This window comes from Drosophila subobscura, chromosome A (genome assembly GCF_008121235.1).
Source record: "Drosophila subobscura isolate 14011-0131.10 chromosome A, UCBerk_Dsub_1.0, whole genome shotgun sequence".
Lineage (NCBI taxonomy): Eukaryota > Metazoa > Arthropoda > Insecta > Diptera > Drosophilidae > Drosophila > Drosophila subobscura.
This window is the reverse complement of record NC_048530.1, coordinates 15,966,370-15,979,510: the sequence shown is the minus strand read 5'-3', so window position 1 is coordinate 15,979,510 and position 13,141 is coordinate 15,966,370. Positions and strand designations below refer to the sequence as shown.

The 13,141-nt window shown below is 51.3% G+C and overlaps 1 protein-coding gene across 3 annotated transcripts in view; it reads right to left on the bottom strand.

Moving 5' to 3' along the window:
• LOC117903318 (thyroid receptor-interacting protein 11-like) overlaps nucleotides 1-13,141 on the bottom strand; it is a 53,634-nt gene that overhangs the window by 15,411 nt on the left and 25,082 nt on the right. For 2 of the 3 annotated variants that reach the window (XM_034815256.1, XM_034815257.1), the window contains one exon: nucleotides 10,110-10,173. In XM_034815256.1, coding sequence (XP_034671147.1) covers nucleotides 10,110-10,173 — 64 coding nt within the window. Of the gene's footprint in view, nucleotides 1-10,109; nucleotides 10,230-10,313; nucleotides 10,660-13,141 lie in introns of those variants that run through there. The other variant, XM_034815258.1, reaches the window with a different exon arrangement.

Below are 13,141 nucleotides of genomic sequence, written 5' to 3'. Positions count from 1 at the left end.
TGGAGGGTCATCTGGGCATATTTAACCTGTCTGCCCGTTGGCTGCCCCCCTCTGAACAATTCAGTTAATAACTAATTGGAAAAACTCACTGGACTGGTGGGGTTGGGGGTCGGGCAAGGGTACAGTGCCGGCAGGTTGGAAAAGCTGGAAAAGCGCCGCGTGCGTTGACGTTTGCTTCGCTCAATTTGTTTGACGATTTTATGGACGGTGAGCCATTTGGGCGTTCTACTTTTTCGTGTTCGTTTTTTTCTTCTAGTTGGAGTTTTTCGTTTTTTCGTTTTTAGTTTCATTTGCTGTTTGCCACCGCTGAAACAACAGCAACGAAAAAACAGCCATGTAGAAGGGCGAAATGTTCTCAGGGTCGCAGCTTTGGGTACCCTGGCAGTGGGTCGTCCCATTTCGATGGAATATCGGGGAGTTTGCGGAGTGCAACACATCGATTTTGTGCCATGGAAACAAGCCAGACCGAAATAAATATCAAACCTAATAACAAAGCAATGAAAATATCCAAAAATATGTTGTACAAAAGTTGAATGAATATTTTTTGAACACCTTTGCTCCCTCCCTTTTGCGGTTTTCTTTTGTTGCAGCTGAAAGATCATCAGCATGATGAGTACAGTCATCTGCATGATGGGTACAGTCAGCATTGCAGCAGCTGAGTACTCAAAAAAGAGGCAGAGGCAGAGGCAGAGAGCTGCCCGGCTGAACAATTTTCCATTTGCTGTTGTCGTCGGCTGCCTCGTTGGCCTGTGCTGGCCATGTTTATGCAACTGCGCGACTTGCCAATAAAAATGGCCAAAACGCAGCAGCTTCTCCATACAACGCGGCGCCCTGGCCCCTGGCCTAGCTCTGCCAACACCCTGCGGAGCAGTTAGCACTTAGTTTTCCAGTGCAAAAAGTCTGGGCTATAAATATATGGGCGCTTAAATTTCGTCATTTATGGCCTGACTGGCCTGCAAACGAACAAAATCTTTTCATAATTTAATGCTTATTAGCATTTGTTTGCAGGAGAAACGTTTGCCGAGTGAGGGGGTGAGGGTGTAGGTGGTGGCACTGCGTAATTGCCTAAGCGAACAGACAGAGAGACAGACAGACAGTCGACCCAGAGCCGTAAGCTGTTTCCAAAACGTGGCCGCAGCAGAGGAAGGCTATGTGAAGCAAGTGCACACAAAGAGACAAAGTGGCATGCAAAAAGTGTTAGACAAAGAGTTAAAATTGCAATTGAAACAGCAGCAGCAGCAGCAGCAGCAGCTCCCCCCTCCAACCGACAACCTTCGATGTAAATCAACTGAAAGAATGCATGCAACAACGGCAACAGCAACGACAATTTCGAATCTTTCAAAGCAGATTGCGTGACAATTCTGATACTGCTCAATGGACATCTAAACGCAACTCACAGGCGGCTGGTCGGACCCCCTATGGTAAGAGGGGGTTGCATAAGCAGCGAAAACAGAGAGCGAGAGAGAGAGAGAGAGGGAGCGAGAGATGAGTGTGCCAGAAATTCCACTTCGAACTTCCTCCTTTGTCAGCACCTAAGCCATGGAGAGATCTTCAAAAAGGAATTGGATACATGGATACAAATTTAAATTCAATTTTTCACTCCAAATATTCTACAGTTGTCATTTGAATTCTTCGATTTGTTTATTTTGATTACTAAAGATCCAGCCCAAAACTGTCTTATTAGAATTGAACGCCGCCGCGTTCTGCTTTCATATTTCAATGAATAATATTTTTGCAATATTTTCAGTAATCAGAAATAATAAATGAATGCCTTGTGTTTTCATAGATTTGTAGCTCAGCTGTTTCCCCATTCAATGATTAATTCATGAATTAAATCAGTTTTACATTCTATGACTTGGTGATTTGCTTCCCACTTTATTTGCTGCTCCAATTTTCTCAAACTGCTCATTATTATGACTTACTTATTATTCCCCTTCCATGCAATTCAGTTTACAGTTGTTCCCCTTGCAATGCTCTTTTTGCGTTCTCTCTTTCGTTCTTCTGCGAAGTTCTGTGGAAGTTCCCCACTGAAAGCGAGCGCCCCTGCCATGTCAGCGATGTCAGCAGCTACTTGCGCGAGAGACTCTCAGTTGGAGGTGGCCCAAAACATATGCAATTACACACGAAGGTTAAACGCGAGGCAAATTGAGCAACTCGGAGGAGAGGAAGAACGAGCGGGAGAGAAGAGCCAGCGGGCGGGAGAGTGACAACGAGCGTGAGTGGGGGAGAGTGACAACGAGCGTGAGTGGGGGAGAGGCAGAACTTGAGAGAGAGAGAGAGAAGGAGTGGGGGAGGGAGGGGAGCGAACGACACAAGCTCTGCCGACAGCAGCTGCATCCGAGAGCAGCGTCCAAGCGAACAGAGAATTGGTGGAGTCAGAGTTACAGCCACCCAACCAGCAGTCAAATTCTGCTGCAGCCTCAGCCTCAGCCCCTGCACCCGCCCGCTCCACTTTTCGGCTTCAAACTGGCAGCGCAGCTCGTTAGACACACGCGAATCTAAATGGAAACGGAAATGGAAATGAATGTGTGGCTGTGGCTGTGGATGTGGCTGTGGAAGTGCAAGGTGGAGAGAAGAACAGCAGATCAGCAGCAGCGCCAGCTGTGAGTTCTCTCTCTCTCGCTCTGTCACTGTGCCCGTTCACAGGGCAGCAAATTGATTTGGGCCAAGATTCGTTTTCAGATCTGTCCACGTTCTGTGCCTCATTGTTGTTGTCGCTTTTCATTTGGCATTTTCCCTTTTCCATGCTGCTGGCAGTTAGTGAAAATTGTCCGCTCGCTTCGCTGATTGTTTATAGAAACGTACGGCAGCCGTAAGCCGTAAGCCGTAAGCCGTAAGCCGTACAATGTCAGTCATCAGAGGCAGCCAGAGTCACAGTCACAGTAAGCAGCGATCGTGGAACGTAAGGAGAACCGACATACCTTGGAGATCACTCGAAATCCTTTGATGCAAACTGAAACTTACAATCCCAAAGATGTTTTTACTCGCTGACTGACACAGCATACCCTGCACTGATCTTTATTTACAGGGTATTCTAATTGCAGGTCTCTTCCCACCTCCCACCCCCCCGACGAAGCGGAGACAACTCTCTGGCTGCACTTAGCGACATGCAACGTTTGACTTCTCATTGGCCGTGGGTCAGTTGCTTGCTGGGAATTCCGCCCAGTGGGGGAGCACGGTAGCTGTGAGCCAAATGGGTGGCGTGGGTGGCAACAGCAACAGCAACAACAACAACAACAACAACAACAACAAAATTGTCATTTTCATTCGTGCTCAGGTGAGCAGGCAGGCAGGCAGGCAGGCAGCAGCCAACAGAAACATTTGATGAGTGCATTATCATCATCGTCATCATCATAGCTGAATGATTTTGCTGACCATAAGTGGAGGTCTCTCGGCAATTGTTACGACGATTATTAAATACACAAATGTACATACATTAATAGCATATACACACGAATATGTATACATTAATGTACATATTATGTACGTGCATTTGGGGCAAGCAAATCAAATTGAAGCTAAGGCATCAACGTACGATCCGTGTTGAGTGCAGAGAGAAAGTGAAAGAAGTCCCCGCCGGACAACAGACCACAAGAATACCAGAGGAATGAGTACCAGTGATGAGTAACGGGACAAGTGCAGAAAAATGCTACAGCTGCACGGCAGCACTGGACTTGGGGTGGCTTCAAAGATAAACCCAAAAACATTTGTTTATTATTTCAGAGCCATTCTTCGCCCCTTAGAAGCCAGCGGGCCCCGATTGGGCTTAGCTCTGGCACAGTGGGTTGAAGCCAATTATGAGAATTTCCTACGGAAAGTTACAATAATTCTTATGCCAAAAGTTTCACCAATTAGCAGCCTGTCGCCCGATACACATTATGGACACAAATATGGCTAACGGGCATGGCCGTAGCCAATGGGCCAAATGTAACCCCCACTCCAGCCGCAGGTCTCTCCCCGCTAATTAGTGGAAGGGCAGGACCAGAGGGGGCGGAACAAGTGCAGCTGGGGACACATTTGACACAGTTTGGCCAAGCGTAACAAGCCGCGTTTATCAAATGGAACTCGATTTGGTTTTGGTTTTGGTTTCGGCTTCGGTTTCGGTTTCGGCTTCGGTTCTGACTGTTGACGTGTCCGAAAAATAATAACACAAAAACCGGAGTGAGCCCAGCCCACCCCCCAGCGGGAGCAGCAACCCACACCGCCTCAGCCCCACCACCCCACCACCCCACTGACCCGAGCAGCCAAGCGACCCATCAGCATTTCCGCTCTAACGAAATTCTATGCAAGATGCAGTGCATGCAGAGAGGGACAAACGCTCTGTGCTCTGTGCTCTTCCTGCCTTTGTTTCAGTTTATCGATAACAACTGCAAGCAATCGATAGGCGATAGCGATACACAATAAATTCAATTCTTCTGATTCATCTTTAACTTATTTCAGCTGGTGTTTGGCCTCCTTTACGAGTGCTTAACCCTCGGAACATGATTTCGAAGTATTTTAGAAATGGAAACAAAGGATGTTCCGGCGGCTATCGATTAAATCGATTTAAAAATCGATAAGCAGCGATCATTTAGGAGCACATTTAGCCCTCAATAGCTGGAGGAAACATTTCTTTGATGCAAATTAGCTATGAGCTCTGGGCCCCTGCCACAAGTCCCCACTGGGGGGCGACTCATTATCATCGCCAGGTGCGTGCTCGCTGCCTCGTGTCGAGGGTTTTGGGCTTTGATTTTCATTTTGGTTGCTTTTTTCTCGTCTAATTGTTGCGTTTAAAATTGAACAATTCAACTAATTTTAAAGCTGTTGCATGTCCAAATGTTTGGAGAACCTTTGTTTGGTTTTGAACTCACCCAAAAGAAATACCGAAAGCGAGGCACTCGAACAAAAATGTGGAATAAAAACTGCAGTCGTGGGCAACTTCCGGCTCCAAATGGATAGCGAAAAAACAATACAGAACAAAAACCAACAGCAAAAAATAAAGTAAAAAATGTACAAAAATGTGGTTGACCTTCTTTTGGGGGAAATTTCACACGATTTTCAAATGCAAATTGCGTTGAACTCTTGCGTTGTCTCTTGAGGGCCAACAGTGGCACACACACACACACACACACCGAGGGCGGAGTTTTGGGAATGAAAATGAACACTTTATGCGGGCTACACTTTTGGGCATCGATGCCCGGCACCGAATGGATGGCAGCCAGCAGGTGGCCGGAACTTATATAGGGCCCAGGCAGAGGCCCAACCAACCCCAAGCCCAGGCAGGCATCCCAACCCTTTCGATCCTGTCCCCAGCCCGGATAAGATAAGGTGCCATGGTGCCATGGTGCCATCGATGCAGATGTCCCAAAATGCCCGACTAATGGGGATGATAATGTCCGATGAAGAGGGGGACACTTATCGCCTGCCGCCTGCCGCCTGGCGCAATTATGCAAAACAATATGGTGGCTGCCAGTCAGCTATCGATCGAATGATAGCCCGCCGCTAGATAACCAAACAGATAACAGAAAACCCAACAAAAAAGTAGCGACAACAAGCGAAAGGTGTCGAAGGATGAGCCTGAGGCAACAGCGATCCGCAACGAGGAGCAGGGCAGCCCGTTCCCATTTGAGTTTGTTGGCAAAGTGCAGCAGGGAGCGGGGTTGGGCAAAGTTTGATTGAGATTTAATTCCCCCTTGATTGGTGCAACATTATTGAGTGTCAAACCATGCGAGATATGTACAGTGCGTCTCACAAACTACGCTTTGGCATTTCGCATTTAGTTTTGAGACTCATTTCAGGGCAGCTTCAATTATGGCTCCAAGTCAGACCAAAAGTTCTACTCATGGCATAAGCTCCAATCGATCGAATGGCTCGAATGTGCACCTAATATTTATGCATAATAAGCAACAAAAGGAGCGAATGGAAGAGCAAATGGAGGAGCGAATGGAGGAGCGAATGGAGGAGCAAATGGAGGAGCGAATGGGGGAGCGAATGGAGGAGCGAATGGAGGAGCAAATGCAGGAGCGAATGGAGGAGCGAATGGAGGAAGTGTTCAAACGAAAAACAAAGTTCAAAAGATGGCAAATATTTCACGGGTTCATACCCGTTACTCGAGGAGGGTAAAAAGGGTATACTTTATTTGTGCTATAAATTCTGATGTTCAAGCGAAGACATTTCGAGGCTGTCAACACTCAGCGATGCAAAGAAAAAACAAAAATGTAAAAAATGTTAAAAAAAAATGTAAAAAAAATGTAAAAAAAAGGTATAAAAAATGTAGCAAATGTAGCAAAACGTAGCCCATTACATACATGCATGTAATGTAAAATATCAAAAAATGCAAATTGGCATTCAAAACTACCTTCAATTATGGCGTTCCCCTTGGGGCATGTGAAAGTGTTCTTTAAGCGGTTTTAAGCTTGCGCAAATCTAGGACGAAAACGCCGCCGTCAGAGGCACTGGCGCCCACCTTGTTGCCCTTGGCATTCCAGCAAACCTCGAAGATGCCGCCGGTGCTCTTGTACGAGTGCAGCAGCTGGCCCGTTTGGGTGCACCAAATGTGGATGGACTTGTCGAAGCTGCCGGAGGCGAGGTGCTTGCCATCGGGACTGAAGGCCACCGAATAGACGGGCTCCGTGTGCTTGGTGAGCGTTTGCGTGCACTTGCCACGCTCCACATTCCACAGCCGCACCGTCGAGTCGAAGGAGGCGGAGGCCAGGACCAGATTCATGTTCGGGTTGCGTGTGCCCGGCCCCGTGGGCGACCACTTGATGGTGTAGATCTCCTTGGTGTGGGCCAGCATGTCCTGGCAGCAGCGATCCCGCTTCATGCTCCAGATCTTCAGCGTCAAGTCGTCCGAGCAGGAGGCCAGCAGCTGTCCCTGCGGGCACCACTTGATCGCATTCACCTCGTTGGTGTGCCCGCGGAATGTCCTGACCGGCTGCTTCTCGCCCAGTCGGCACACGAAGATCGTCTGGTCCGTGCTGCAGGAGGCAAAGTCCTGGCTCGTTCGCCAGTCCACATCCAGCGCCGGGGCGCTGTGAAAGGCAAACTGCTGCTTGCACTTGCCGGTGCGGGCATCCCAAATGATTGTCGTCTTGTCCACGCCGGCCGAGACAATGCGATTGCCGTACTTGTTCCATTTGAGCGCAAAGATCGGCCCCGTGTGCTGGCCCAGCTTGAGGGTCGGGCGTCCATCGGTGGTCCAGATGCGGGCGAAGCCATCGTAGCTGCCGGTGGCCAGCAGCGAGCCCTCGCCGTTCCAGTCCAGCGAGGTGACATCCTTGCTGCTGCGCGCATCCTCGCCATCCTGCTCGAGGCAGTGCTGCAGCACCAGCTGCGAGTGGTGACCCCTCGGCCCGGACATGTTCCAAAGGCGCGCCGTGCTGTCGCCCGAGCCACTGGCCAGCAGATCCGCGCGCGGATTCCAGGCGCAAATGAACACCTCGCCCACGTGGCCGCGCAGCGAATAAACCGCGGATGAGGGAATCTCAATGTCGGCGGCAATCGGAGCTGCAGCAGGAGCAGGAGCTGCTGCTGGAGCTGCTGCTTTAGCTGCTGCAGCTGCCTTTCCCTTTGGCAATTTCCTTGGAAAGAATGTCGCAAGAGCGGCCGCTCTCTTGGATGTGGATGGAACGGCATCAGCCAGGCACGACTCGCTGGCTTTCGGCTTCCTGCTGGCTCTCGTCGAACTGCCACTGACAGCCGCCGCCGCCGCCGCCGGCTCGCCGGTCTCCTGCTTTGGCTTCTCCGCGGCCTTGGGCTCCGGCATGGCAGCATCAATCAGGGATAGTCCCTCAATGCGACGTCGCACCTCGCCATCATCGCCGACGCTCCACTCGACCTCGGTGTAGAGCAGACCCTTCTGCAGTATGGTAATCAGGGCGGCCGGCGGCACGAGCCTCCCATCGATGCGGCTGCGCGAAATGTGCGACTCAGTGCCAAAGACGTAGGCGGAGTGCAGGAAGCCGGACTCCTGCAGGTAGCGGTACACCAGAAAGTTTACCTCGTCGCTGGAGAAACTCATGGCTTAAGGTTCTCGTTCTCGATCTCGATCTCTGAGCTCTGATGTGCCTCTGATTGTGGCAGCGGTGGCAATGATTTGGAGATCGATGGAGTGGCGCCACGTAAAAGATGCGTCTGCATTAAGCATACGCCCTAACCTCCCTCCACCCGGGGGGGATCGCATAGATCTCCCCCCGAATAGTGCGAAATTCGTGGGAGCAGATAAGCGCTTCGCTTGCATTGAGCCATTTGGCAACAACAAAATGCAAAAACGAATTATTTGTTTACATTTCTCTGCTCGAATCCGAATCCGAGCCCGATCCGATCCGATCCCATTGTTCTTTTTGCGCGCCGAAAGGAGGGGACTAGGCTGGGACACCAGCTGCTGGGCGGCAGCTTCGCCGATAAGGAGCTCTCCCCCAACGGCAAGTGCACGTAAACATTCACACGAACCCGAACATGTACTCCCCAGAACTCTGCTGCGGCAACCTGCGGCCAGTTCCATTTCCCCGTTATTGTTATTGCAAAATGCCAAGTTGCCAGCTCAAATTTCGGCTCGAGCCGCCAAGACACAGGCACATCATCGCTGCCTCATCGCTGCCTCATCGCTGCCCGTGGCGGCGTCGCATCATTCCCTTTCTCCCCAACAAATGCACCAAAAACATGTCCAAATCAAACACACTGGCACCTAGTGGGTCAGTTTTGTGGAAAGCAAATGAAAGTGTTGCGGAAGTGGCTCCTGCTGTTCGGCAAGCGTTGGGATTCCACAACTCTCAGGCACAAGCTAGCAAATAAAATCTCAACAGGCGAAGACATAATCACGCAAGTCTCGGCAGAGTGAGTAAAAGTAAGTTATGGCTGCAATATCGCAGTGTTTTGGGGCACGAAATGGTAGCGCTTAGTCGAGCCATTGAGCCCGATGAATCTCCAGAGAAATGTTCAAACTCTTGGCCATGTGGTTCCAGACACAAAGTGTCGGCTGTCCACATTTATATCTGGCATGCCAGATGCCCAAGCTTAAGTCTTTCATTTCCTATAACTTAGAGTACAAATCAGCCTGTCGCAAAACATTAACGAATACATTTTATACTTTGTTTCAGACTAGTCTGCCGAGAAATTGCTGTTGTTTCTCTTCCGGTTCTGAAGCCCCAGCAACGGAGTCAAAGCGCGCGAGAGCAGAGTGAGTAAAAAATAAGTTCTTGCTGTTGAAGATATTATCAGAATATTTTGGCGTACGAAATGGTGGGGGTTAGTCGCTCAGTTGAGCCCGACACGTGCTGGGAATTGGCTTTCGAGTGCTGCAGATGCTGGAGCTGAACCCCAGTTGTGTGTGAAGCCTGGCCGGGTACAGCCACGACAAGCGGCACAGCTGCGAGCCACTGTGCACCGCTTTCGGGTTTAGCAACCTAATTATGAATACATAAGCAAACAAACGCCTTAGCCTGCACTTCCCACTGCAGCCGAGGTACAGTTGTGTGTCCACGCTGGGCAGGTACAGCTGCGACACAAACGCGACAGCGGAGACTGTTCTTTTAATCAGAAATAATTCGGTAAATTAAACAAGCATGCGGCAGGCGGCAGGCAGTGGGAGTGGGAGTAGATAGGAGGCAGTGACTGCCAGTGACTGGCTCTGGCCCCGGCTCTGAGGCCCAACATATGGACGAAAACTGGAAGAGCAGCGGGGCGAAGCTATGAGCCCTCGCATGGATTTATGACAGAGACGAGCAAATACCAAACAAACAACAACTACGTGAAATCGAATAGAAATTTCATAATTTCGTTTTCCACGAAAACGTTGACACCGGACGGGGTGGGGGCGGGACGGAGCGCTGCTTATCGGCGGCCTCTCGACTTTGCGTGTGGGCACAGGGAACAGGCTGGCTGCTCCTGCCAAAACCTTATCACAGTTTAAATATTAATTCAGGGATACGCAAACGTGCTCAAAGGAGAGCGGGAAGCAGGCAGCGCCGGCCCGGGCTGGGCTGGGCTTATCGCAGCGTCGATAAAGTTGAGCAAACACTGGAAGTGCAATGTACCAGGGGGAAAGATGAACCAGATGCGGAACGGAACACGGAACAGCTGCAGGTACGCGAGGCAAACATTCGATCATTCGATCATTCGACACTCACCAGTGGCTCGGCGGCTGTTGCGGCTGCTCCTGCTCCTGCTGCTGCTGCTGCTGCTGCTGCTGCTCTGTCGCCAATTTGTTGGCTATTTAGTTGTGTGATTTGCTTACGAAGCGCCGCAATCTGCGAAAGAGTGTGAGACATGAGTGAGTATGCGAAGAAGTTAGAAGGAAGTCGCACAAGTGCCCACTGGGGCAGGGGCCCTACCTCACGATCCTTGTCGCCGCAGAGCTGGTCCAGCTGTTCCTTTTGCTGCTGCGACTCGGCCAGCAGCTCGAGGGCTGTCTTTGTGTCGGTCTCCGCGCCGCGGTAGTCCTCGTCGCCGGGGCCGGCCGTGTCGGCCAGCACTTCCTGGGCCAGATTTGTCAGCTGGCCCTTGATGGAGTTGAGGCTGTTGTTTAGCCAGGACATGTCTACGGCCTGGTTGCTCCTCTAACTTGTGCGAATTCGCCTCTCACTCTCTCTCTCTCTCTGGGTGAAGTTATTCCTGCGGGGATACGCTTTCAGCAACCAATTTAAGTATTTCGTTCTTTTTTTGCGTGGCACAAACGTCTTGCAGCTGATTTTGTTATTGTTTCACATGCGATGAATGGGCGCTGCTATCGATAGGTTACTGGGCGATGCTGCGATAGTCGTACTTCTGGTCAGACGCTGACTGCTACGACACCCCCAGGCGCGCACTGCTTGAAAAAACAATTGAAAACACATTTTGGGCCATTTGGGAACATTCTTCTGTTGCAACGTTTATTTTATAGTTTAAAGTTTGTCTCAACACATAAAACAAAAAAAAAAAACGTGAAAGTAAACAGCTTCAAGTGACTAATGAGTGTGGCATCTTATTTACAGCCAAGTTGTGCTCCTGCTGCTCCCTCCGGGACCCGCTCTAGAAGGTGCGCGGCTGGGAGCCAAAGCCCAGTCCAACGCCTCGCATAGTGTGTGTGGCCGCACGAGCCATCTCGTACTGCTGCTCCATGTTGGAAAACATTCGCTGGCGCTGTTCCACATCGGCGGGCACTCCTGGTGCCACTGCCCCAGCCCCAGCCCCAGCCACCGTCGCTGTTGCTGTCGCTTCGCCCGCATCCTCGCCACCTGCGCCCGCAGAGCTGCCATTGCTGGCATCACCCTGATCGACATGCTCGCGCCCGTCCGCTCCATCATCTGCCGCACCGCCGGCAGCATTCTTGATGCCCATCAGGCGCATAAACTTGGAAGCCACCTTGCCGTCCGAATCCTGGGAGAAGTGCGCATTGCCCCACTTATTGGCCGGCGGCTCGCTCTTCTTGGAGCCCCACAGCAGCTTGCGCTTCTGCTGCTGCTCCGCATACCGATTGGCATTGATGATGCCCGGATTGTAGTAGCTGGGCAGCTGGATGGGCTTAGCGGGCGTCATGGCCTGAATGGGCGGCATCGTCATTATGGGCGGCATGCCCAGTGGCAGCCTAATGGCTGCGTTGCTCACTGGCGGCACGGCCAGTGACATCAATGAGGGTATATTTGTTGTGTAGTTTGGAGTGGGTAACAGTCCGGTCCCGCCTCCGCCGCCGCCTCCTGCTCCTCCCGATCCGCCCTGAATGGCGGCCTTTGCTTTCATCGCTGCCACAGCGGCGGCTGCTGTTGCTGGCGCGGATAGCGGCTTGGGCAGCATCATCCCTGTTCCAGCGCGAGACAACAGCTCCTCGCCGCTTGGCTTCTTGGAACGTCCGCCATCGCCTGCCTGCTCCTGCGGTGATCCAGAGCGGCTTCTGGAGTCGCGTCCACGATACTTGCGCGACGACGACGACGACGACTGTCCCGTGCCTTTGCCTTTGCCTTTCCCTGATGACTGATGATGATGATGGCGACGGCGACGATCGGGCGATGTGCCAGTCGGCGTGCGGGTTCTGGAACGCGAGCCGCGGCGCCGGCGGCTGCGGCTGCGCTCGTCGTAGGAGCGACGCTGAGATTTGTGCGCGGCTGACGATGAGATGTGTGAGCGTGAGTTGTCCTTGCTGTGGCGCTGATCCTTGCTGTGGTGCTGCAGCTGCCGTCCGCGATGGTCACCGCCTCTGTCACGTTCGCGTTCACGCTCACGCTGGCCATGGCGATCGCGTTCCTTGTCACGCTCGCGCTCACGTTCACGTTCGCGCTCGCGATCCTTGTCCTTATCCTTATCCTTGCCTTTGTCCTTCTCCCTGTGGCCCTGCTTAATCTCTTTGGTACGTTGGTGGCGTTGGGCGCTCTGTAAAAGGGAAACAAATCATGAGCACATCTGGCAACACGCAACATTGCTGTCGGGTGGCAGCCTTGCACTTACCTTACTGTTATCCCTGTCCCTGTCACGCTCCTTGTCACGACTGCGTTCGATGTCGCGCTTCTCCTTCTCCCTGTTGCGTTCACGATCGCGCTCCTTTTCCTTCTCCTTGTCCTTCTCTTTCTCCTTTTCTTGTTCCTTTAGTTTCTCCTTCTCCTTCTGCTTTGGGCGCTCCTGGCGCTGGCGCTGTTTTGGCTCCTGCAACGAGAAGAATGGGCAAGCCACCAAGGGAAATGTTGCATACATTAAATAAACGATCCAAAGGCAATAAATCTAGGAGCTATGGGGGGGAATCGAATCAGCTGACGGTGCGTCCTGGCGTCTGGACTGGCGACTCTCTGACCTCTGGCTAAGAGAATTAATTTTTCTATTTTGCTTTTTTGTTATACTCACATTCGTGCGGCTCGATCTCTCTCTCTCTCTCTTTCTTTCTCTCTATCATTTTCTCTCAATTTCAAGCTCTTTGCCGCCACCACATGCGGTTCAGTGGGTTGTGGGTGGTGTTGGTTGAGGTGGATATGAGGTGTATGTTTGTTCGTGTGCCTGGGCAACCGACCACAGGACAGGTAACAGGACACCACTTTAATATTTCACTAATATGAGACATCGCGTCATCGATAGCAATCTATCGATCAATCGATTTGAAATCAATCAATCGTCTGGGGTCAAGTTTTGAGTTCATTTTTCGTTTCATTAATCTCATTTTGGTTTTGTTTTTGTTTGTGTCTTTGTTTTGGGGTTTTCG